This window comes from Amblyraja radiata, chromosome 13, assembly GCF_010909765.2.
Source record: "Amblyraja radiata isolate CabotCenter1 chromosome 13, sAmbRad1.1.pri, whole genome shotgun sequence".
NCBI lineage: Eukaryota > Metazoa > Chordata > Chondrichthyes > Rajiformes > Rajidae > Amblyraja > Amblyraja radiata.
Genome location: NC_045968.1, coordinates 44534705 through 44560245, shown reverse-complemented (window position 1 = coordinate 44560245; position 25541 = coordinate 44534705). Strand labels below are relative to the sequence as shown.

Below are 25541 nucleotides of genomic sequence, written 5' to 3'. Positions count from 1 at the left end.
TATCTGCCGCACTTTCTCCTCACTCCCAGCTTTCTTCGCCCCTCCCCCTCCCCCAAATCAGTCTAAAGAGGGCTTCTAACCCGAAACGTCACCTATTAATGTTCTCCAGAGATGCTGCCTGACCTGCTGAGTTACTCCAGCATGGTGTGTCCTTTTCAGACCGAGGTCAGGATTAAATCTAAATTGAAAGAGTTGAGACTCTGCAGTTAGAACTGCTGTTTATTTGCTAGACCTCCATGGCATAAAACGTAGGCCTTGTGCATCACAGCCTTCGCTGCAACACATCATGGTTCTGCTGCAGAACTCAGTGGGCAAGATGTGCTGGAATCTATGCCAAATTTGAATCAGACATTCACATTTGCAAAATCAGAGCTGTAAGTGCAAGAAGTGAAGCCAAGAACAGCTGCTAACTCTCCATCGACAAGCATGGTTGGTTTCCACACAGTTTGATGTTCTAAATGTTGTAATATCCATGTCCAGACTGCAGAACATCAAATTCCAATTTACAATCCTAAAATGTGTACATACCTGTTTACTTGACAAATTAGAAATGGACGATTGTGACTGGCCTGAGTTTTCAGGTCCCCAAATTCTTGTGTTGAAATTTTCAGAGTTGTCCTCTTCAGCTAGTGGATGCAAGATGATGAGCTTTAATTCTCAAAATACAACCTCTATAAAATAATGCTAATATACAGACGACAGGAACATTTCATTTGCATTGAGTATTGGTATATTAAAATTGAACAGAATCTCTTAGCTATAGATACGGGAAGAAATATAAAAGTGGGAAACTCAATGGCACAAGTCGATAAACAAGATAATTTAATGCTACACGTGCGAAGGTGTTACTAAAATCTGGAAAACAAATACACAATTTAGCAGTTTATGACAAACAAAGTATAAGAGAAAAGATATGTAGCCATGAGTGGGTGTTGACAATAAATGGCTAATCAGGAGGAGGCAGCACCTAGAACATTTCCATCGTCAATGTCGGAAGGGACCAACATAAAAGTGCCAATGACCACCCACGTTTAGACAGAAATGCTGAGTAGCTTGTCCATTTTAACTTCCTCATGTACTCCCATCGAAGAAGCTGGATGTTAGCCAATTTGATTCACGAAATGTGATAAAGAAACAACACAGCACTGACTACAGCAAAGGATGTGGGACTCTAACATCGTAGGTGTAATTAAGACATCTGCTCCAGAATCAATGATTTCAGCCAAATGGTTCCTGAAAAGTGTCAATGTATCTACCCGAGCATGTGAAAAATAACCCAGCCATTTCTTGTCCACAAAGAGCAAGGGCTCTAGGCATTAAGGTTGGGATGTTATGTTAGTTCTACAAGATGGTTTTGAGCACACATGGCGTATTGTGTTATATGACACCACGCTACAGGAAGAATGCCATTAAATTGGAACCATTTACGAGGATGTTGCCAAGGCTCAAGGGACTGAGTTTTTGGAGAAATTTGGGCAGTCTCGACTTCATTCCTTGAAGCATAGCAGACTGAGGTCCGCTCTTATAAAGGTGCATAAAATCATGACTGCATAGATGGGGTGAACGCAGCTAGTCCTTTTCCTAGCGGTGAGGAATCAAGAACGAGAAGGCATAGATTTAAGGTGAAAGGAGAAAGATTTAATGGGAACCCGAGTGGCAACATTTTCATACAGACAGTAGTATATGAACAAAACGAGCTGCTGTAGGAATGGTTGAGGCAGGTACAACAAGCTTTGAAAGACATTTGCATAGTATGTGGATTGGAAAGGTTTAGAGGGATATGGGTCAAACACGTACAAATGGGCCTCGCATGCTATATGATTAAATGAATCATTGTTAATATACAACACAAAGGAGGCCATTATATTTGTACTTATTCACCTTCACAAGTGTAGATTAACACATCAAAACAATATAAAGAAACAAACATATTTCATATTCTATTACTTTCCAACAGCAGGTTTCTCACAATCAGTGATTAAATGAAATACCATTTTTCAATAAAAACACATTTGTATCAACACTTAATTCTATCGGAAGCAAGATTTTGGATAGAATTAAGTATTGATACGAATATGCACATCAACATTTGTCAGATGTGCCCATGTTTTCAAAACTGATTAAAACTTAAGAAATTCTAAATGGGTTGTGACATACGAAGATTTCAGGCATCTTTGAAACACCCGGTGTTGATTTTAATTCAAATATTCCATTAAACAATTTAACCATAACCATGAAGTTTAACCAAGTTCATTCCACTGGTTACCTTTCCTGACTCGTGTCACTTGTACTCCTGGTACCCATCTCTGCTTTTGTTGCTCATCAGTTTTGAAGGGCTGCATATTATTTTCTGTCGTCAGAGACTTTGGGGACGGAAACCCAGAAATGGATGCTGAGCTAGAAGCAGGCTAAGAAGGTAGAAAATGGTAAATAAAATAAAATGTGCATACACTTAGCCCAAAATACAACAGTGAACATCACATTCTCTTGTGGTGATGCATCAATTGACAATATCTTCTGCCAATTAGCAGTAAAATAGTTCAAATAAATTTTCACAGCAACCTGTCCAAAACATGGGTTTTAGGATCTCAGTATTTACTTTTCTATGTTTGCATGAAACATAATGCAGTGGAATTGGAAACAGAAGACATCCTTTCATTATCAGGCAAAAATATAGTGAAAATAGTAATTTTGATTATTTTAAGTTCTCTTAAACATTTCTAAAGGAACAGGTAGTAAATCGTCGTGAAAAGTATGTTAAACTTTCCAAGTTTGAAACATATTTGACAATCTGCACAGACACCATCAGCCAAATGCCCTCCTTTGCGATTTAGTATTGTTACGCTTACCTTTTCTTGCCAACCAGAATCGGGTTTGCAGGCTAATTGTGCACCTTGAGAATTGCTTTGTTTAGGGACGGGTGAAATTCCCAAATTATTCTGTAAGGACTGCCATACATTGGAAAACTCATCTGGTTTCAGCTGATCCTAAGACACAAAGATAATGTCGTTCAACTCAAATGACAAATCAGTTTTCATTCAAAGAAAAACAAGCTCCATTTACTTTGATATTTATTTTTTAATTCCGTTCCTGACAGAGTTCAACAATGTAGAATCTTCTTGCAAAGTTCCATATTAAAATAGGGTTAACTTCTCCAGAAATAAACTTCCCCTTTAAAAAGCTAATTCATACATTTTAAGCATGCCAATGATGAGTGACTTAGCCGATAGCATGTGAGCATCCCTTGTGGGAGTTCACCAATAAATGACAGGTCAGCTATTTGGTGCGGTGAACTTACAGTGAACTCCATAATGTTTGTGGCGAAGACCAATCATTTATTTCTTTGCCTCTGTACTGCACAATTTGAGATTTATAATTTACAAAAATCACATGTGGTTAAAGTGCACATTGTCAGATTTTATTAAGGGTATTTTTATACATTTTGGTGCACCATGTAGAAATTACAGCTGTGTTTATACATGGTCCCCCCCCCCCCCCCATCCCATCCATCCCCCCATTTCAGGGCACCATGTTTGGGACACATGGCTTCACAGGTGATTGTAATTGTTCAAGTGTGTTTAATTGCCTCCTTAACGCAGGTTTAAGAGAGCTCTCAGCACCTAGTCTTTCCTCCAATCTTTCCATCACCGTTGAAAACATTTATTGCTGTTTATCAACGTGAGGACCAAAGTTGTGCCAATGAACGTCAACAAAGCCATTATGAGACTGAGAAACAAGAATAAAACTGTTAGAGACATCAGCCAAACCTTAGGCTTATCAAAATCAACTGTTTTAGGCTGTGGGCCAAGGGGCTTTTTCATTCAAGTTCGTAACTCAACTCACGAAACTACCTGAATTTTTAACATATTGTGTAAAAATGTTATATAAATCATACCTGAAACTCGTCAAGACCAAAACCTGCACATTTTTTAAAAATATGAGAAAAACCTCAAGTTTTCCGAGTAGTAATTGTCCAATCAATGCATGTTTGACATTGAGGTCGGACGCAAATTGAGCAATCCCGCGCTTTGTTTCATGGTCGCTAGGCAGCGAGGACCCTGGGATCATGGCTGCCTCCTAATTACATCAAAACAATGGCAAGGTTTCCAAGGAATATAGGTACGGCTAACCTTGCAGATCATTTTGTTTTTCAATTGATTTATCTTTATAAAGTTATGATGTGAACTGTTAAATAAAAATGATAAACAGCAAATGTAGAGCTAGGGTTAGGATTACGGTCAGTCAGTCGGTTATTCAGTCAGTCAGTCAGTCAGTCAGTTTGTCGGTCAGGCTGTCGGTAGGCCGATGAATGCTGTGGTGGATCGGTCGGGCTGTCGGACGGCTGGTGGGCGCTGCGAGTGGTTGGACGGCCGGTGGGTGCGGTGAGTGGTCGGACGGCCGTTGGGTGCAGCGAGCGAGCGGGCGGGCGGACTGACTGAGCCGGCGCTATGGGGGTGCTGAAGGCAACCCGGGGGGCGTGCAGGGCAGTGCTGCTCCCCATCATCATCACCATGATAATCCAGAAAGGCATGCTGGCCGAGGTGGACGCGCTGTGGGGCCACACGTAGAGCCCGCAGCCGGTCCCAAAGCTGCTCCAGCTCCAGCCGTGGGCAGCTCTGGAAGGGAGGCGAGTCAGGGTTAGGGTTAGGCATTTTCCTGTCATTGGAAGATGCCTTAGCCTTCTCCTAGCCTGGCCCACTATGGCCATGACCCCCACTCTGCACACTGGCAGTCAGTGGGGTTCAGCAAATGGGGGAACCCACAGGAACTGCCCTTACCCATTAATTAGGCTGGTTCAGGAGCTGGACCTCTGCCGCAGTCTCATTTAAAAAAAAACCTCACAATTATATTCATTATATTAGTTTTATATAATATAATTATATATGATTACAGTCATATTCACGTCATATATATATATATATATATATATATATATATACATATGGTATAATATATGGTTTAAATAGACTGCAACACACTAGATGGCGCTTACTTTTTAGATCTCAGTTTCTAATTAGTTTAATTAATTAATGTGCAACTATTGGCACTGACGAGTTATGATTTCCTTCTCAATTATTATATTTTAACCAAATCTGTGCACAATTTCATGTGGTTCCAAGACATGGGTCACGAAAGTTGATTTCTAGACACATTTTTGATGCTTGACCCACAGCCTATCTATTATATCTTCACAGACCCTTGGCACGAAATACATGAGTGGTGGGGGGGGGGGGGGGGGGGGAACCATGATCCTCATGGTCTTTGCAGCTTTTGCAAAAGATGTCAAGCAGGCTTTGCAAAAGCAGAAATCCTCCATTTTGTCAGGCACCTAAAATGCCCAATATTATCAATATCAGAGTGATGGCAAGACCAAAGTATTGAGGAGAGAAGGAACTGCCCAAGATCTAAAGCATACCACCTCATCTGTGAAACACGATGGTGGTGGTGTTATGGCCTGGGCATGTATGGCTGCTGAAGGTACTGGCTCACTTATCTTCATTGATGATGGTAGCATAATGAATTCTATTTCTACTTGAGCAGATAGGATATGTCTATACACTTCAATCTGCTCAAGTTCAAACAAATGCCTCATTGGCCAGCGGTTCATTCTACAGCAAGACAATGATCCCAAACATACTGCTAAAGCAACGAAAGAGTTTTTCAAAGCTAAAAAATGGTCAATTCTTGAGTGGCCAAGTCAATCACCCGATCTGAACACAATTGAGCATGCCTTTTATACGCTGATGAGAAAACTGAAGGGGACTAGCTCCCAAAACAAGCATAAGCTAACGATGGCTGCAATACAGGCTTGGCAGAGCATCACCAGAGAAGACACCCAGCGACTGGTGATGTCCATGAATCGCGGACTTCAAGCAATCATTGCATACAAAGGATGCAACAACATACTAAACATGACTACTTCCATTTACTTGACACAGTGTCCCAAACATTATGGTGCCCTGAAATGGGGGACTATGTATAAACACTGCTGTAATTTCTACATGGGGTGAAACCAAAATGTATAAAAATGGCCTTTATTAAAATCTGACAATGTGCACTTTAACCACATGTGATTTATTTCTATTACAAATCTCAAATTGTGGAGTACAGAGGCAAATAAATAAAGGATGGGTCTTTGTCCCAAACATTATGGAGGGCATTGTACATTCAGCATTCACTGAAGGGCAGCAGCAAAGCTCATTTTTCTTATCCGCTTGCAGATGGATAGAGTAAACCAAATTGGAAAATGAAAATCAAACACATTAGCATTACGCACAAAGTGTTGATTCATTATATTGGTTATCCAGTGCAAACAGTCAGGAGCTATGTAACCCTTATAGGTTTATATAGAATAAATCAATTTGGTTGGTTACTGCACAGCATTGTGCAGCATTGTGCCAGGACATTGCGCCAGGAACAGGGCATGAACGTGCCCTTATGCTGCACAGTACTGAGCCACAGACTTTTAAACTCCCGCAGCAATGCGTTGTCCCTGAGTTGGTGTGGGGAGGCTGCCTGTTATGGCTGTTGTTGGTGCAAGCAATGTGGCTGCTTAATGCTTACATGTAGAGCTCGGGAGAAACAGCAATCAGCACATTTTAGTACGGGCCATTGCTGGGATTGGTGCTGGCTGGGTCAACTTGTTGATAAACAGCCCCAATCTTGTGAACTCTTTTGTCACCTTTTATTAGAGGTGATGGGAGATGTTATCATCCTAGCCTCGAGATTTCTCGATGTTCTTTAAGCTCAATATGGTCACTATCTATTGAGCTCATTACCACTGCGAAATCTTCAGACTACGGAGGGCTGTGTAGCCAACAAACATCCAAGAACAGTTCATAAGACTGTAGGATCTGGGAGGTGGGAAGCTGCTGCCAATCCCCAAGCAATGGCCCATATTCACCATGCTGACCAGAATGCATCCAAGCCAAATACCCCAGCATCGACTGCACTGCTCATCCTCGCCTGTCTCTATAAATCTAGCTATGAAGAATTCATGCTATGGGAGTACTAGAGAGTGGGACTTGTGTTATGTTGCTGGCACAGTGAGTTGTTGCTGGCACAGTGCAGCAGTGAGAGCAGCACTGAGCTTTGCGTCAGGTTACTAGCACAGCTGCACTGCCAGTAACCTTTTCCCTCCACATATGTTATCATGATCCCTTTAAGCAAAGATTCCATCGGCACTCTAACTCCTATGAATATACCCAGAGGGATAAAACAGTAAACAGTGTATCTACCAATGCATCAATAAGCACAACAATGGAGACCTTTTCACTGTACACTGCAGCAAGTTCTATTAAACCTCTCTGAGGGAAATGCAAAAACATAATACAATATCTAGAATCTTACAAAAATTAACCATGGCAGCAGGAAAATCAATGGAGATTTGAAGGTTTCTGGAATATTTTTCTGGATTCATTTTTACCTATTCTGTTATCGCTTAACATGTCTTTATTTGACTATGTTTTACTGCTGGTATGCTTGGAATTCAATGATTAAACTAAAAATAAGCTAAATTCAATTCTGAACAACATGCGTCTAATGAAAATTGCAATTATTCTGAATGTTATAACCATATAACCATATAACAATTACAGCACGGAAACAGGCCATCTCGACCCTTCTAGTCCGTGCTGAACACGTATTCTCCCCTAGTCCCATATACCTGCGCTCAGACCATAACCCTCCATTCCTTTCCCGTCCATATAACTATCCAATTTATTTTTAAATGATAAAAATGAACCTGCCTCCACCACCTTCACTGGAAGCTCATTCCACACAGCCACCACTCTCTGAGTAAAGAAGTTCCCCCTCATGTTACCCCTAAACTTCTGTCCCTTAATTCTCAAGTCATGTCCCCTTGTTTGAATCTTCCCTACTCTCAGTGGGAAAAGCTTATCCACGTCAACTCTGTCTATCCCTCTCATCATTTTAAAGGCCTCTATCAAGTCCCCCCTTAACCTTCTGCGCTCCAAAGAATAAAGCCCTAACTTGTTCAACCTTTCTCTGTAACTTAGTTGCTGAAACCCAGGCAACATTCTAGTAAATCTCCTCTGTACTCTCTCTATTTTGTTGACATCCTTCCTATAATTAGGCGACCAAAATTGTACACCATACTCCAGAATTGGCCTCACCAATGCCTTGTACAATTTTAACATTATATCCCAACTTCTATACTCAATGCTCTGATTTATAAAGGCCAGCACACCAAAAGCTTTCTTTACCACCCTATCTACATGAGATTCCACTTTCAGGGAACTGTGCACAGTTATTCCCAGATCCCTCTGTTCACCTGCATTCTTCAATTCCCTACCATTTACCATGTACATCCTATTTTGATTTGTCCTGCCAAGATGTAGCACCTCACACTTATCAGTATTAAACTCCATCTGCCATCTTTCAGCCCACTCTTCCAACTGGCATAAATCTCTCTGTAGACTTTGAAAATCTACTTCATTATCCACAACCCCACCTATCTTAGTATCATCTGCATACTTACTAATCCAATTTACCACACCATCATCCAGATCATTGATGTACATGACAAACAACAGTGGACCCAACACAGATCCCTGTGGCACCCCACTAGTCACTGGCCTCCAACCTGACAAACAACCATCCACCATTACTCTCTGGCATCTCCCATTCAGCCACTGTTGAATCCATCTTGCTACTCCACCATTAATACCCAACAATTGAACCTTCTTAACCAACCTTCCGTGAGGAACCTTGTTAAAGGCCTTACTGAAGTCCATATATACAACATCCACTGCTTTACCCTCATCAATTTCCCGAGTAACCTCTTCAAAAAATTCAAGAAGATTAGTCAAACATGACCTTCCAGGCACAAATCCATGTTGACTGTTCCTAATCAGACCCTGTTTATCCAGATGCTTATATATATTATCTCTAAGTATCCTTTCCATTAATTTGCCCACCACTGACGTCAAACTAACAGGTCTATAATTGCTAGGTTTACTCTTAGACCCCTTTTTAAACAATGGAACAACATGCGCAGTACGCCAATCCTCCGGCACTATTCCCGTTTCTAATGACATTTGAAATATAGTTTCAAATATTTATATTTAAATAAATAAAATATATTTATATTTAATATTTATATTTAAATAAAATCCAGATTCTACATTACTACAATCGCATGCAAGGGAAACCTGTTGTTTAATGTAACTGCGCAAACAATGACAAAATGACTGTCGAACATTTTGTTTTTGAATGCGTGCAGGAAGAGGAGAAAAAGCAATATGAACATAACATTCACATTTTTAACACGTTTTCAGAAGTGAACATCCTTCCTACCACTTTAGCAGATGTTCTTTTGTGTTCATGATCACCATTTCTATGAAAGCTAGATGGTCCATTTGCTTTCAGATGGTTAACTTGGTTGCTCTGATTTTCTGCCCTGAGATATGGCTGTCTTCCATTAAGTTGCTAAATATTAAAATGCAGATAAAAATGTGATTCTTTTGGCATACTGACGTCTTTAACACAAAGCTACAATTCTGCAGATTCCAGAGTGAGTCTGACCCATTGCAGTCCAGAGAATATCAGCTGAGTCTATTCAATCGTAAAGCATTTCAGAACACAGAGCAGAAAATGGAAACAATGAAAATCTCACAGGGCGGTGGGATAAATCTGAGATGGGAGCAGGGGAAGAGAGAGGGTTTTGGGAGATATTACTTGAAATTGGAGAATGCAATGTTCATATCGCTGGGTTGTAAGCAATCTATACGAAATACAAGGTGCTGTTCTTCCAGTTAGCATGTGTAAAATCCTGGGTTCCATGGAATAAAGCCCCAGCCTGCCCAACCTCTCCCTATAACTCAATCCCTCAAGTTCTGGCAGCATTCTCATCAATCTTTTCTGCACTGTTTCCAGCTTAATGACATCGTTGTTACACCGGGGTGACTAAAACGGAACACAATACTCCAAGTGCCTCACCAACACTTGTACACCTGCAACATAAGATTCCATCATCGATACACAATGCCCTAAAGACAGAATGCTGTCGACCAGTGACCCTACTTTCAGGGAACTATGTGCTTGTATTCCTCAGTCCTCTGTTCTACAAGACTATTCAGGGCCATGAAAATCCTAAAATAGAACATCCTACACTTATTTGAATTAATTTCCATTTGCTGTTCCTCGGCCCACTTCCCCAGCTGAACAAGGTTTTGCTATAAATCCTGATAACCACCTTCACGATCTACAATACCAGCAATTTTAGTATAATCTGCAAACTTATTAACCATGTCTTGTGCATTCTCATCCAATTTGTTGATATACCACTAATAAGGAAACCAAGACCATACATAACAGTCCAGGCCCACATCTAACCCATAGATTCTGGCTGGCTCATTGCTTTCTGTTGACATTTTCTAAGGCGTTTCAGATTTCCAATATCAGAAACTTGTTTTAACTTTAAAGATACAGCATGGAAGCAAGCCTTTCAGTCCATTGAGTCTGCGCTTACCAACGATCACCCATACACCCGTTCTATCTACACTAGGATCAATTTACAGCAGTCAATTAACCTACAGACCTGCACACACATTGGAAAATAGGAGGAAACTAGGGCACCCAGAGAAAACCCCGGCAGTCACAGGGAGAATGCACAAACTCTGTTCAAACGGCACCCACAGTCAGGATCGAACCCTGATCTCTGGCGCTGTAAGGCAGCAACTCTACCACTGTTCCACTGTGCCGCCCTGGTGGTTTAGTTAATTAAATATTATGTTACCTGTGTGGGCACAAATAGGGAGAGCGGAGAGTGGTTCAGGCCTCCTGTTGATACTTTCTGAGAAGATTTTGAAGAAGAATACATAGAATGTTGAGGTATTGGTGCTGGCTGTGGTTTTAATAGCGTTGCTGCTTTCTGGCCACCAAACTCCAAGCGGTTCCCATGACTGAGAACGATCAAGGCACACTTCGGAAGTCTATAGCCTAGGCCAGGAGTGCATCTAAAGGCAATTGTAGCATAATTAGTGACATCAAAACTGCATTTTTAGAGTACTAATATTCTTGGGAAGTAAATGTATTGATGCTAGCACTACCCAAAGTCCACAAAAATATACAAACCCAGGCTAAATAATCTTTCCATGCAACACAATTAATCTTACTTTCACTTTTCATAAAGGGACTAATCCTAGAGTCACAATGCCGACCAATGAAAACACAAATGTGGCTTTAATTGATTTCAACAGTGGCTTAAGTAAATTAGGAGAAAGCACAAACCTTATAGTCAGTCCACCTGGAAATTCTTCATCAAATAATACTTCATAAAATTCATCAGATTCTCGCTCAGCTATAAAAAGACAAATTCAAAATATTATTGAAGAAAAATAGAATTTCCTCAATAACAGCAAAATAACCGTTTGCCTCACATAGTGATCAATAATCACATAGTTTACTTATTTAGTCCAAAATGAGGATAATTGCAAACATAAATTGTCCGTAAGACAACGTTTCCAGAAGTCTAGATAACCTTAGCAATACACAAAATAAATTCTGCTGATGGTCGGTTGTGAAGGAAAGGGTGATGAAATTAAACATTGTTTTTAAAACTGCTTAAGTTAAACTTTTAATACCAACTTTCTCACTATACCCATTATTTATTTTACTAAATTTAACACAGCTTTGATTTAATAAAAACACAACCTAAAGATGAATGACAGGTAAAATTACATGAAATTCTCAAAACCAGTGGGAATTTGAATAAATATTATTGCATTGTCATTATAATGAGCCTGGAGAAGAAAATCATTAATCCAATTAATTTGAATGTAGGAGTTAAACCTGGTCCCTAACTGTGTCATCAACAACACGTGAATGAAAAATGGATAATGTGCATTCAGGCAAAGTAAGCTTGGTGGCAAATCTGAAACATAAATGTATGGATGGCACAGAAATTCATTATTTCCACCAAATGAGCATAATGTAGGAACATGAGAAATGTAAATAACATTGGCATTAGGTGTGGATAGATGATGAGAGCAGCGTTATCGTGGGAAATTGAGTGGAGAAAAGGGAACACCGCAAACAATATGATACAGTGTTGAAAAATGCTTCAAAATGTTTAATATGTTTTTTTCTATTACTACAGCAGCAAAATACACTTAATCAGGCATGATTTCTTAAGGCCAAGGACGCCTGAAAAAAAGATAAATAAGAAATACGAAACAAAGTGAAATACAAAGTAATAATATACAACAAAAAGATGAATAAATAAATATGAAGATCCAAACTGCTGTCAAATGAATTCTGTATACAGCTCAGCCAAGAAGATGACCTTGCAAAGCCACATACTAACTACAATTAGAAACATTACAAAACAGGTTGATTTTCATAAGTCGACACACATGAAAATTATTATTCCTGGTTTTAAAAAAATGGGAATTTGAAACCAGAAGACAAGGTCTCCATAAAAAGAACCACTAAGAGTAGTCTTAGAGCCTTATTTGGTCCCAAACATCGAGAGACGCAGGACACCCATAAACAGGCAGACCAGAGTGAGGCAAAATAGCCTCTTGCTTTACCAAACATAATGTGTAAAGAATGCAATCAGGTGGAACAGACTAAAAATGTACAAAAAGTGCTAAATTACAAAGGTAAAGATTTGTGTTCCCCCTATCTGAGATCATGGCACTTAACCTTTTCTAAATATCATGCTCTTTATAAAACTTCACCTCCTTTCATTCCTATGATAGTTCCTCGAAGACCAACAGGAACTGAGAAGTCCTCCCTCACATTCACAACACGATCAAATAAAAGGTACTCTGCATCTTTGTCTGGGACTATACCATGTTGCTGCTCCAGAGGCTGTGTAGGGAAATAAAAACTTAGAAAAAAAAGAAAACCTTGAAAATACTCAGGTGTTTAAAATGCAGTTTAATTAATAACAGGAAAAGCATTTTCAGCACATTTTATTTATGAATGCACAAAAGTTCCAGATCTTGAAAATTCTAAAAGGATGCTAACTCATGTTCCATGTGATGACAACATTTGTACTGGTCATTGTCTCGCTTCCAAGCCATCCACCATGTAGTACTCTATCCCAATAATTTATGTGCGAGTCTCTTCCTATCGTCCTCTCACTTGCAAGAAGTTGTTGCCCACTCAGAGATTCAGAGTTCTTCTATCACTCCCCATAAAGATAAAGCAATTATGGTCCAGCCGTTTACATGCTCCGAGCTTTTCCGTTTGGAGACACCATCAATACTGGACTAGACCCATCTCTGAACATGATTCCTTAAGTCAGAATTGTATGAAATGGTGCTGAATCTCTCTGTCCAAGAGAATAGAATGCAAATCAAAGGCCATTGACAATATTCACAAATAGTCACTTCAAAGGCAGAGCCTGCAAATAACCCTAAGGAACAGGTCCACTCATTTGCTGTCTTGCCTCCATTCAGCACCTTCCCAAATTGCAAATGATTGAGGTTGGATGGAACAAAATATTAGTAAGTTTTGTTGTTTTTCACAGATGATGCCAGGCCTGCTAAATGAGTCAACTAAAATCCCACCAGGTGAAGGTGTAAAATAATAATGCCCATATATATTCCTGGCTTCAGAAAGGTTTTCCATCTTTCTAATGATCAACAAAATTTTACCAATTGAGATGATTTTCTTTTCCGCAATGTGCTCATGTGATCAACACTTTTTATTTTCTTAATAATCGCAGACAAAAAAACCTCTAGAATTCACCAAAGTAACCAAATGAAATAAATAAACAAAATAAAATCTGGATTTTGATTTCAAGACCCTATTCCCTTCAGTGGTACAACTATGCACCAACACATACAGTAGATTTGCTTGCTGGTGCTAAATTGCACAATAAATGGAAAACCTCTCTCAGATCATTTGAATTCAGAATTATGTATAATGTTAATGTATTGATTAAACAGAATAATTGAACTTACCCTGTACAATAGATGTGGCTTCACAGTCACCCTTACTTTTTTGTTACTTCTTCTTTGCTAAGAATAATCATAACACTGATGTTAAACTTGTCATCTTTCCCAAATGAACATTATGCCACAATTTAAAGCATGATTCTAACATATATATTTTAAATTCCAAATGAACAAATGTTACATCAATTCAAACATTGCAAACAAAATGAACTTTAGTTGCAAAATTGGAAGAAGTTGTCAAATATCCATTTTAATAATAGGGTTTGCAGACATTAATCACATTTACAAGATGAAGCAGTGAGCTCAGGCAGCGATATATCAATAAAGAGACAGCAGACATTTCTTCCCAGGAAATTACCCTTTTCAAGTCCATGTCATCTGGGATATTTGCTACATCGTCTATGCACTACAGCACCTGCCTGAGAGCATCAGAAAGACTGAACTTGCCTCCATCTGATTAGCCATCAGTCTGCAACTAGATGAAGCTTTATCTGTAGGAGGATCCATTCATTCACATCCATCTGCCATTAATTCTTTTCACATCAATGCACTATCATTTCTGGTGTACCAAGAGGATCTATCATTGGTCCTCTCATAATCGGTCCCCTAATCACCAAATGGCACCAGCACACAATCTGAATCTCAATATCAGTAAAACCAATGAACTGATTGTGGACTTTGGAAGAGGAAGGATGAGGACCCATAATCCTTTTTAGATGGTGGAGAGAGTCAAAAACTTCAAATTCCTGGGCATGCATATTTCCGAAGATCTTTCCTGGACCCAGCACACTGATGCAATTATAAAGAAAGCATATCAACGCCTCCACTTCCTGAGAAGATTACGGAGATTTGGTATGTCAGAGAGGATTCTCGAACTTCTACAGGTGTACAGTAGAGAGCATATTGACTGCTTGCATCACAGCCTGGTTCGGCAACATGAATGCCCAGGAGCGAAAAAGGCTGCAAAAAGTTGTGAACACTGCCCAGTCCATCACCGGCTCTGACCTCCTCACCATCAAAGGGATTTACCGGAGTCGCTGCCTCAAAAGGGCAGCCAGCATCATCAGAGACCCACGCCACCGTGGCCATACACTCATTTCACTCCTGCCATCGGGAAGAAGCTACAGGAGCCTAAAAACTGTAACGTCCAGGTTCAGGAACAGCTTCTTCCCGACAGCCATTAGGCTATTAAACACAACAACCTTAAATAAGCTCTGAACTACAATAGACTTATTATTGTTATTATTGCACTACTATTGTTTGTTTTTTGTGTGTACGTATGTATGCGTGTATATATATATGCGTGTATATATATATATGTGTGTGTGTGCATTTCTGGGTATGTGTACATATACACACTAAACCTTTTTTCTCTCGTTTATTATATTGATTAGTGTACTATGTTTACATATTCTGTTGTGCTGCAACAAGTAAGAATTTAATTGTTCCTTCAAGCCAGCACTGCCATTCAATATGATCATGGCTGATCATCCAAAATCAGTACCCCGTTCTGGCTTTTTCCCCCATATCTAGAGCTGCCAAGTTTTGTCAGAGCATTTCAGTATTCTAGTACCTGAAAATCAGTGTTTTGCTGAGGAAATCAATAGACAATAGACATTAGGTGCAGGAGTAGGTCAAACCCTTAAGCGGCCTTTTCACGGGGCGACTTGACGCAAGAGTTAACCAGAGTTTAACATCGTGGGAACCTCGTGCGATAACAGTACGGCATTCGTGGACCACCGTGGACCACCGTAGCGCTAACGGCAGGTAATCGTGTATCTTGGTCACTCGGGAGAAAATTCAAGAAAGTTTGAATTTCTCCAAGAGTGACTTGTACACTTGTGGTTGAGCATTGCAACATTATATGGACGTAGTGGCCAGTGCGATATCCGTAATAACTCTTGCGGTTACCGTGGGAACTCCTGCGAACGGTGAACCCGGAAGCTGGACAGAGGGGACTGAAGGTGAGTAAAAAAGGTGGTCTCAATATCGACAAGGGAACATGTGTCCTTCGAGGACGTCCCACCTAATTGTCATTGTTGGATAATCTTTTTAACAGGAACACTTGCAGAGATGGCTCCCAGAAAATCTCAAAGAAAGGGGGTAAAGCGTGTCAGAGATGTTTTTGCCATGTTGCTCTATTCAGTTTCTATATTGTTTCAGTTTCTATATCTATATTGTTGCTCTATTCAGTTTCCCAGGGGGTCGGGACGGGACTGGAGTTGGGAGGGAAAGGTGGGGGAGTCGAGGGAGAGACAGATGGGGGTGTCTTCATTTACTGGCGGCGGGTGTCTGTCACTGAAACAGGCAAGTGAGATTTCACATCCACCTTGTGTGTGCCTCTCTCTCTCTCTCCCTCCCTCCCTCCCTCTTACACAGGCTGAGATACTCTGCCTCTGTGAGTGTACGTCTCTTTCTCCCCCTCTCCCACACACAGTAAGACCGAGGTACTGTGCTCAGTCCATCTGTGTCCAGGGCCGGCGTTAAGCCGATTTGACCGATTGCTCCCAATTGGGGCCCGCGCCTAATGGGGGCCCCGCACTAATGTTCAGTATTTCGTACGGAAATACGAATTGTCTTTGTTAAATAAAGATTTTTTTAAATTCGCCATCCGGATTTTTTTTAAACGAACATGCATAACAACCGCTGCACGGCCATCATACACAAACGATTTGTTAACTAGTGCTGTTAGCACTTCTTAACGGTAAGTAGTTAACACCTTGTTATGCGATGTCATGAATCTGCATCTATCCACATTCCTCAGTAAATGTTATAGTGTTTTGAACAAGTATTAATGACGCCGTGTTCAAAAGGGAACTGCAGATGCTGGAATATCGAAGGTACACAAAATTGCTGGGGAAACTCAGCGGGTTCAGCAGCATCTATGGAGCGAAGGAAATAGGCGACGTTTCGGGCCGAAACCCTTCTTCAGACTCATTTAATGACGCCGTGTTCCTTTGAATAAAATTCACGCGGCGTCATTAATACTTGTTTAAAACACAATTACATTACTGAGGAATGTAGATCGATGACACGTTGAGAATTTCATTTAACTCACCATCATGAGTGAGGGCCCCGGACCGCGAGAAGGGGCTTCTTCCTGGTGTGCAGGTTAGTCATTCACCTACCGACCCACGTTGTGTCTCTCTTGTGTTTTGCTCTCTCCCTCCCTCCCTCTTTCTCTCGCGCTCTCTCTCCCGCTCCCCGTCTCGTCTCTCTCTAGCTCTCCTACTCCCTCTCTATCACCCTGTCCCCTCAGCATTCCCGGAATCATTGATGTTTAGCGGTAGACAAAAATGCTGGAGAAACTCAGCTGGTGAGGCATTCGCCTGGCCCGCTGAGTTCCTCCAGCACTCTGTGTTTTTTGTTTGGCTCTGAAGTTGAAGGTGGCTCAGCGGGACGGGCAGCGGCTCTGGGGAGAGGGTTGTGTTTCTGGTCGAGACCCTTCTTCAGACAATCACAAGTACTCTCACCGATGCGAGTTCAGTTCGGTCTGAAGAAGGGTCTTCTCTCCAGAGTCGCTGCGCTGCCTGTCTGCTGAGTTACTCCAGCTTTATGTCTATCTTCAATTTCAGAGAAATACAATTTCTCACGGGGGGCTTATAACGTCTCTAAACCTCCTCTGGGACCCTCTGAACACCTCTAAACCCCCTCTAGCCCCCCTATTTCCCTCTATTCCCCTCTAAACAATTGTAAACACACCTGAACCCATCTGAAGCCCTCTAAACATCTCTAAACCGTTTAAACCCCCTAAGGCCGGCCATGCACGCACACACACAGACGCATACACACAAACACACACACTCAGTCACACAGACACAGAGACACAATCGCATACACTCATAAACACACACACACACACACACACACACATTCAATCTTTCAAAGTGCCGCTCATTTTATTAGATGTGTGACACTTTCATATAGTTTTTCAACATTTTAGTATATCAAGCATTTAATGTTTTTTTTGGTTAAAGACGAGCATACTACACGAAATATAAACATACATAAATTTTTACTTTTCTAGAGTAGGGGCCCCGCCATCAATTTTCTAATTGGGCCCCGTAATTCCTAGCACCGGCCCTGTCTGTGTCTCCCACATACACAGTAAAACATGTCTCCAAATGAGCCAATTCAACCAAGGGAGGATATTTATAGTGTGTGAAAAAAAAAGTTACATCATTTGTGTCACGTGTAGTTCACGATGTTCATTCAAGATTTAACGCGAAAGCTCGGGAGACGGACAAGTCACTCGCACAAATAACAGAAATGCCGAGTACCGTGGGAACTCTTTATCTACCCCCCGTTATATCGTGCGAGACTCGTGCTGGACCACGACCACTTCACTCTGGTGACATCTTGCGTCAACTCGCCCCGTGAAAAAGCCCCATTAACAATCTTATATGTTTCTATAAGATATCCTCTCATCCTTCTAAACTCCAGAGTGTACAAGCCCAGCCGCTCCATTCTCTCAGCATACGACAGACCCGCCATCCCGGGAATTAACCTTGTAAACCTACGCTGCACTCCCTCAATAGTAACAATATCCTTCCTCAAATTAGGGGACCAAAACTGCACACAATACTCCAGGTGTGGTCTCACTAGGGCTCTGTACAACTGCAGAAGGACCTCTTTGCTCATATACTCGACTCCTCTTGTTATAAAGGCCAACATGCCATTTGCTCTCTTCACTGCCTGCTGTACCTGCATGCTTACTTTCATAGACTGACGAAGAAGGACCCCCAGATCCCCAAATCAGTATTTTTACGCAGTGCCATTTTGCTGAAAAAACATTTATTTTTTATGTGCGGTCATACCCATGTAAGAGTACAAGAATGCATAACTTGTTTATTGTATATTTGTAATACAGTTTATTGTGTATTGTATGTCATTGCTGGTTTCTTGCATCTCTCTCTCTCTCTGTGTTGGCTGCAGCCATCATCTGCTTCAGTATGGGAAGCTGGTCGGTGATTGGTCGCAATGCCCCTCGGAGACTGCGTCTGATTGGCCGTCGAGTGGCCGGCGCATTATGTGATTGGACACAATGCCCTTGGAAACAGCGGCTGATTGGACGGGATGAGACCGATTTGTTGATTGGACGGGAATTTTAAGGGAAGCTGGTTGGTGATTGGATGCAACCCCCTTAGAGACAGCGGTTGATTGGCCGCCAAATAATCGGGCACAAAAAATTGACAGATAGGAAAACAAAAAAAATCGGAATTCCGTTTTAAATCGGAAGAATATCATGCCTGATCTGCAGCAACGATACGAGTATCCGCTCTAGTATCTTTGATCTGCAGTTCCTTCCTATTGAAGAAGAACCCTGGCCCGAAACAACTCCTAATCCATTCCCTCCACAGATGCCGCCAAGCCCGCTGAGTTCCTCCAGCACTCTGTGTTTTTTATTTAACTCTGAAATTGAAGATAGACATAAAGGTGGAGCAACTCAGGGGACAGGCAGTGACTCTGGAGAGAAGAACCTTCTTCAGACTGAACTGAACTCAAATCGGCGAGAGAACTTGTGATTGCCTGAAGAAGGGTGTCGACCCGAAACACCACCCACTCCCTCCCCCCAGAACCGCCGCCCGTCCCGCTGAGCCACCCCAGCCCCCCTAGAGAGAGGGAGTGAGAGAGCAAGAGAGAGAGAGACAAGATGGGGAGCGGGAGAGAGAGTGCACGGAGGAGAGAGGGAGGGAGAGAGCGAAAGACAGAGACACAGCAAGAGAGGGCGAGAGCGAGGGATGGAGGGAGAGAGGAGAGGGAGGGAGGGAGAGCGAGAAAGAACGAGAGACAGAGACCCCAACCCAAGCACTGCGGCAGACCAACGCCCACAAAAACAATCATCCAGATCTTGAAACCCAAAACAACAATTGTTACAATCCCCATAGGTACAGTATGACCCCCCCACATCCCTGCATTTTCCAAGCAACAAGATCCCAAGTCAACCCCACCGGGCCACCATCCCTCCATTGGTGAGTGGCATGCCAACGAAACAGGAAGTCGAGCCAATCCCGGCCGCTCCAACCTGCCTGCTGCACCTCGTTGTTACGATCATCTATGGTCGATTTTGCGTTGTTAAATACGGACTTCTAAAAAATTCGTATTTAACAACGCAAAACCGTACATCTGTATTCTTATCGCATTTCCGTACAAAATACGGAAAATCCGTACTACTTGGCAGCTCTGCATTTCCCTTGATTCCCTTAGCCCTAAGAGCTACTGTAATTCTAACTCTCTCGTGAAAAACAGTTTATGTAAACCAGCATCTGCATTTCGTTGTGTTTACAAGTCTGAACCAGCCTCTTTTCACCCTTTGTAAACTTGGTCATCAAAATTCTGCTGCTGCCCCCGGCTGAGTAATAGGCAACCACCGGCCATGTAGATTTTGAATTAAACAGATTCACCGTGAAGAAATAGTTTAGAAAAGGAGGGAGTGAAGGAATGAACTAAATGGGATTTTTTAAATCTATTGACTGAAGAAATGAAACAGGAAATACCTTGCAGCTTTCTACCTCCTCCTCAATCTTTTCAATGACTGCTGCATCCAGTAAGTTCAAGTCACAAGATGCTCTTGACAAACTACTGACCGGATGCGTCTTCAACCAAGCTCCAATTTCCTGGACCTTTTCAGGACTGTTAAAAACGTGAAACATTTTTTACACACAGCAGCTTAATTTATTACAATACACAATACAAAAGTTTCATTCAGTATTCATTAACTAGTTGACTAGGGGTACATAGATTTCAATGAAGATCAATGCTGTATTGACTTTAGAGTACGTATTCAATTTGAGGTGGCAATCTTTTCTTTAATAAAGAGGCAGTCCAATATCCTTTCCTGAATACGACCCAGCCACCAACATCAATGAGAATTTGAATGTTTTTATGACTTATGGGTTGAACTGAGGGAATGGAACTTTTACGTTTCAAGTTAAGAACCAATGTTACAAGCAAGAGATATTATGTTCAGAATTCTGATGCTGGGTCAATTGCTGATTTTAAATGAGAAAATTATAGATTCATCTAAACACAAGGTTTTAGGGCACAGGGAGTCATGGAGCTCAGTTACAGATGAAGTATGATAGGCAAAACAGTCCTAGAGGGCCAAATGGCCTACTCTTATATAGAATCTAATCATCAATCAATTCGTTCAAATGGTTAGAAAATTATAGTTGGATCAAAAAATAAGTGTTGGTTCAGCACCAAATAAATTAATCTCACCCACTAACATCCTCTCCAGACCAAATGTTATCCTCATAGTACAGATCTTCGTGGCTGTTTTTAGCAATGTGGTACATCAATTCTGGAAATCTAAAAATAAAAATGCATGTTTACATCTGGTAACCTTAACTGTCATTACCATTTTCATTTATTCAAATTAATAACTGGAAAATCATTAAGAAATTATAGGAAACTGTGAAATCTTTTCTTTATGAATTTAAGGTGTTTACTACTCTGTTAGAGTTGTAGAATCATAGAGTGATACAGTGTGGAAACAGACCCTTCGTCCCAACTTGCCCACACCGGCCAACATGTCCCAGCTACACTAGTCCCAACTGCCTGCGCTTGGTCCATACCCACCCACCCCCCAAACTTGTCCTATCCATGTGCCTGTCTGTTTCTTAAACGTTGGGATAGTCTCAGTCTCAACTACCTCATCTGGCAGCTTGTTCCATACACCCATCACCCTTTGTGTGAAAAAGTTACCCCTCAGATTCCCATTAAATCTTTTCCCTTGAACCTATGTCCTCAATTCCTCTAATCAGGGCAAGAGAGTCTGTGCATCTACCTGATCTATTCCTCTCATGATTTTGTACACCTCTATAAGATCACCCCTCATTCTCCTGCATTCCAAGGAATGGAGACCCAGCCAACTCAACCTCTCCCTATAGCTGACACACTCTAGTCCAGAAACATCCTCGTAAATCTTCTCTCAACCCTTTCAAGCTTGACAATATCTTTCCTATAACATGGTGCCCAGAACTGAACACAATATTCTAAATGCGGTCTCATCAACGTCTTATACAACTGCAACACCTCCCAACTTCTATACTCTGACTGATGAAGGCCAATGTGCCAAAAGCCCTTTTGACCACCTTATCTACCTGCGACTCGATCTTCAAGGAACCATGAACCTGCACTCCTAAATCCCCCTGCTCTACAACACTCCCCAGAGGCCTACCATTCACTGTGTAGGTCCTGCCTTGTTAGAGTTGTCAATTGTAATTTTATTGTTCAACATTCTATCTTGATACTTTCAATATAACCAGTTCCATTTGGGCAGCACGGTGGCGTGGCGGTAGAGTTGCTGCCTTACAACACCGGAGATGCAGGTTTGATCCCAACTACGGGTGTTGTCTGTATGGAGTTTATACGTTCTTCCTGTAACTGCGTGGGTTTTCTCAGAGATCTTTGGTTTCCAAAGACGTACAGGTTTGTAGGTTAATTGGCTTGGGTTTATAGACTTGGTATAAGTGTAAATTGTCCCTAGTAGTGCTAATGTATGGGGATCGCTGGTTGGCACGGACTCGGTGGGCCGAAGGGCATGTTTCCTCGCTGTATCTCTAAACTAAACAAAATCGCATCAGAACTTGTGCCTCAATAGCCAGATTGAGTAGATTCCAAATGCAGATAATTTACAGAAACATTTTAGTTAATAACGATAAAAGAAATAATGTAATCTTTTTTTGTTTTAATGTTTAATAATAATCATCAATGTTATGTTTCAAAGAAAACTGACACAAAAAAACCCTACCCACATGGTAGATAAATGGTAGCCAATTAGTTCACAACAAAATTTCAAAAATAAGAATGAGATAATGACCGGAAAATCCCTGGGTATGAATTTAGTTGGAGAAAAAATGTAGACAGGATACTGAAATCCCTCACACTCTTCCTCCTGTGCTGGCATGGGATCATTTATATTCACAATATACCAAGTGTTATGCTCAGATATATTTTTCAATATTAACAGTTCATGCATAACATTATTCAGTTGACCCAAAAGAGGATCAGTGAACTTAATCCTACCAACAGTTTAATATAATTAGTGAAGGGTATATAGATTCAGTACTTTGAACAAAATGCCCAAATGGACGGAGTACTGCAGAATTGAATCCAAGCTTCAGCTTCATTGAACAATGTTGAAAAGAACAACAGCACAGGTGATCAGGTTGCCAAAATTCATCTTCAATTGCAAAAAATATTTTGCCCCAGATAAAAATAAAATAACCCTTTACCTATCAAGATATTCACTTAGAATCTGTTCGACAGCAGAAGAATACAGCCACTCATTTCCAACTTTCTTCGTGTAACCTGGTACTTCTTCATTCTTCTTATTAAACTTCAGATTCAGCCCCACATTCATTTTCTGTTCTCCAAGAGGACTGCCAAAAAGAGGTTTATGGTAGCTAAATCACTGTTTGTATGCAACAATTGCAAAAGGCTCCCTTAAAATTAAATAGCAAGCATGCATTTATAGAGTCAGATTTTTTTTCCATTACTATCTTGGTATAGAGAAACAAAACCGTACATTTTTTTCAATATCAATGGCTCGGACTTTGCGATCGTAATGACAGCGTTATTCACTGACCACCTATAAAACTGATACCAGCCAGTATTTCTGCACATGCAAAGTTTTTAATGCAAGCAGCCATTTTGCTGATTCTCATTTGGCCAGCCCACAAACGCTATGCTACTTACAGAATTCTCCAGTGCATTAAAGGACAGACGGATGTGAATTTAAGCTGATTTTGAACTACTCCTAGTTAAGAAAATGCCGAACAAAAACTTGGATTGCCATAAGGTATAACAGATCTTATGGGTTGATGAACTAGCTTAGCAAAGATTTCAATGCTAAGAAACTAACTTGGCATTCCTTTACATTCCAGAATTAAGCCTTTGGAAACAAAAACATGAAGGATTTTATGACTTCAGACAATGAACTTTCTAACTTAATGTGTTTATTCCAACATTTAAATATGGGAAGTGTGCTTACCAATTATATTGAAACTCCAATTGATGTAAGCACTAATTAAGCTGATAGCCTGACTGCCCTGATATAAATGATGCTTCAGAATGGTTTATCTGCAGTTCATAATCAAGGCCATGGAGATCTGATAAGTTAGCACTACACCTAACCAATCCGTGTCATGTAGATTGATGACATACTAACAGTTTGAAACTGCAATTCTTACATCAGGCTTTCTTGGGTAACAATATCCCAAGATTTCAATATTCAATTTTCCCTATGAGGCATCATTATTAATGTTTTCTCAGTATCAATGTAAATTGAATTATCTTCGTGGCATCAGAAAAAAACACTCACCACAGAATTTAAAAAAAGGTAGATTCAATAAATGAATGCTTACTTTTGCTTTGATCCTCTGCCAATAAACAAGCTGCCCGTTATCCTTGACACGATGTACCCGGTAATTCCAAGGCGGCTGGCCACAACATAGCCTGGATTATATTTTGTAGAATATTTCTGAAACAATTAAATCAAATCAATAACTACCTAAAACAATGACGTAAATTCAAAATAAAGTTACTATTATGTCCTGTCACCTACACTTTTGAAATAACAAGTCATTCAAAAGAATAGGAAGGTTAAATCATGGAAATGATTCAAGGACCAAGGACACTCCGGTTCTATTTAATGGAATATTGTTTCCTGTCTCTATACTAATGGGGAGATTCAACCATTACAAAACAAGAGGGATTGGTATAGAGCTGCACAAAGTTCTCTTTTTATTATTTACTTCCGCTATGTGTGTAGCAATGTTAGAATTCCAGAATTCATTGACCATTCCTAAATACCCTTGAGGAGTTCCTCAGAGCAATGTCCTTGGCCCAACCATTTTAAACAACTTTATCTATAACCTGGCTATCTTCATGTCTGAAGATGAATGTTCAATTCCACTTTTCACTCCTCAAAAAATGAAATGGAGTATTGCTGCCTATTGCATGACCTATACTACTTTAAGGTTATTTTTGATAGTGGAAGCAGGTTGATACACCACAGTGAATGGCATTGAAGCCTTTACTGTACCATACCTATGCATTTACTTATCAAACCTCCTTATTTTATTGTTCAAAAGGGAACTGCAGATGCTGGAATATCGAAGGTACACAAAATTGCTGGGGAAACTCAGCGGGTGCAGCAGCATCTATGGAGCGAAGGAAATAGGCGACGTTTCGGGCCGAAACCCTTCTTCAGACAAGAAGGGTTTCGGCCCGAAACGTCGCCTATTTCCTTCGCTCCATAGATGCTGCTGCACCCGCTGAGTTCCCCCAGCAATTTTGTGTACCTCCTTATTTTAGTGATTGAACTACAAATGTAGGCGGTATGTGAAGTAAATTTGCAGTGGTGTTGTTGATAGTGAGAAGGATCCAGGATAATACTGATCGGTTTAATGCGGATACATACATGGTCATGCACTTTGGAAGGACTAATAAGGGTAGGACCTAGGTTATACAAGTCTAAAGCTGCCTGAAAGTTAGGTCACAATTGGAGTACTGTGTGCATTTCTGTATACAGTACTCTGTGAGGGATATGAATGCGCTGGAGATTGTGCAGAGATTTACCGGGATGTTGCCTGGGATGGAACA

General features: G+C 40.8%; 1 protein-coding gene across 2 annotated transcripts in view; it reads right to left on the bottom strand.

Moving 5' to 3' along the window:
• xrn1 (5'-3' exoribonuclease 1) overlaps window positions 1-25541 on the bottom strand; it is a 111483-nt gene that overhangs the window by 19504 nt on the left and 66438 nt on the right. Inside the window, exons 24-35 of one of the 2 annotated variants that reach the window (XM_033031911.1) lie at window positions 24302-24417; window positions 23171-23317; window positions 21153-21242; window positions 20429-20564; window positions 13938-13994; window positions 12705-12837; window positions 11254-11323; window positions 10760-10979; window positions 9319-9450; window positions 2850-2987; window positions 2267-2408; window positions 529-626 (exon numbers count right to left, since the gene is read on the bottom strand). In XM_033031911.1, the coding sequence (XP_032887802.1) occupies window positions 529-626; window positions 2267-2408; window positions 2850-2987; window positions 9319-9450; window positions 10760-10979; window positions 11254-11323; window positions 12705-12837; window positions 13938-13994; window positions 20429-20564; window positions 21153-21242; window positions 23171-23317; window positions 24302-24417 (1479 nt within the window). Of the gene's footprint in view, window positions 1-528; window positions 627-2266; window positions 2409-2849; window positions 2988-9318; window positions 9451-10759; window positions 10980-11253; window positions 11324-12704; window positions 12857-13937; window positions 13995-20428; window positions 20565-21152; window positions 21243-23170; window positions 23318-24301; window positions 24418-25541 lie in introns of those variants that run through there. The other variant, XR_004413812.1, reaches the window with a different exon arrangement.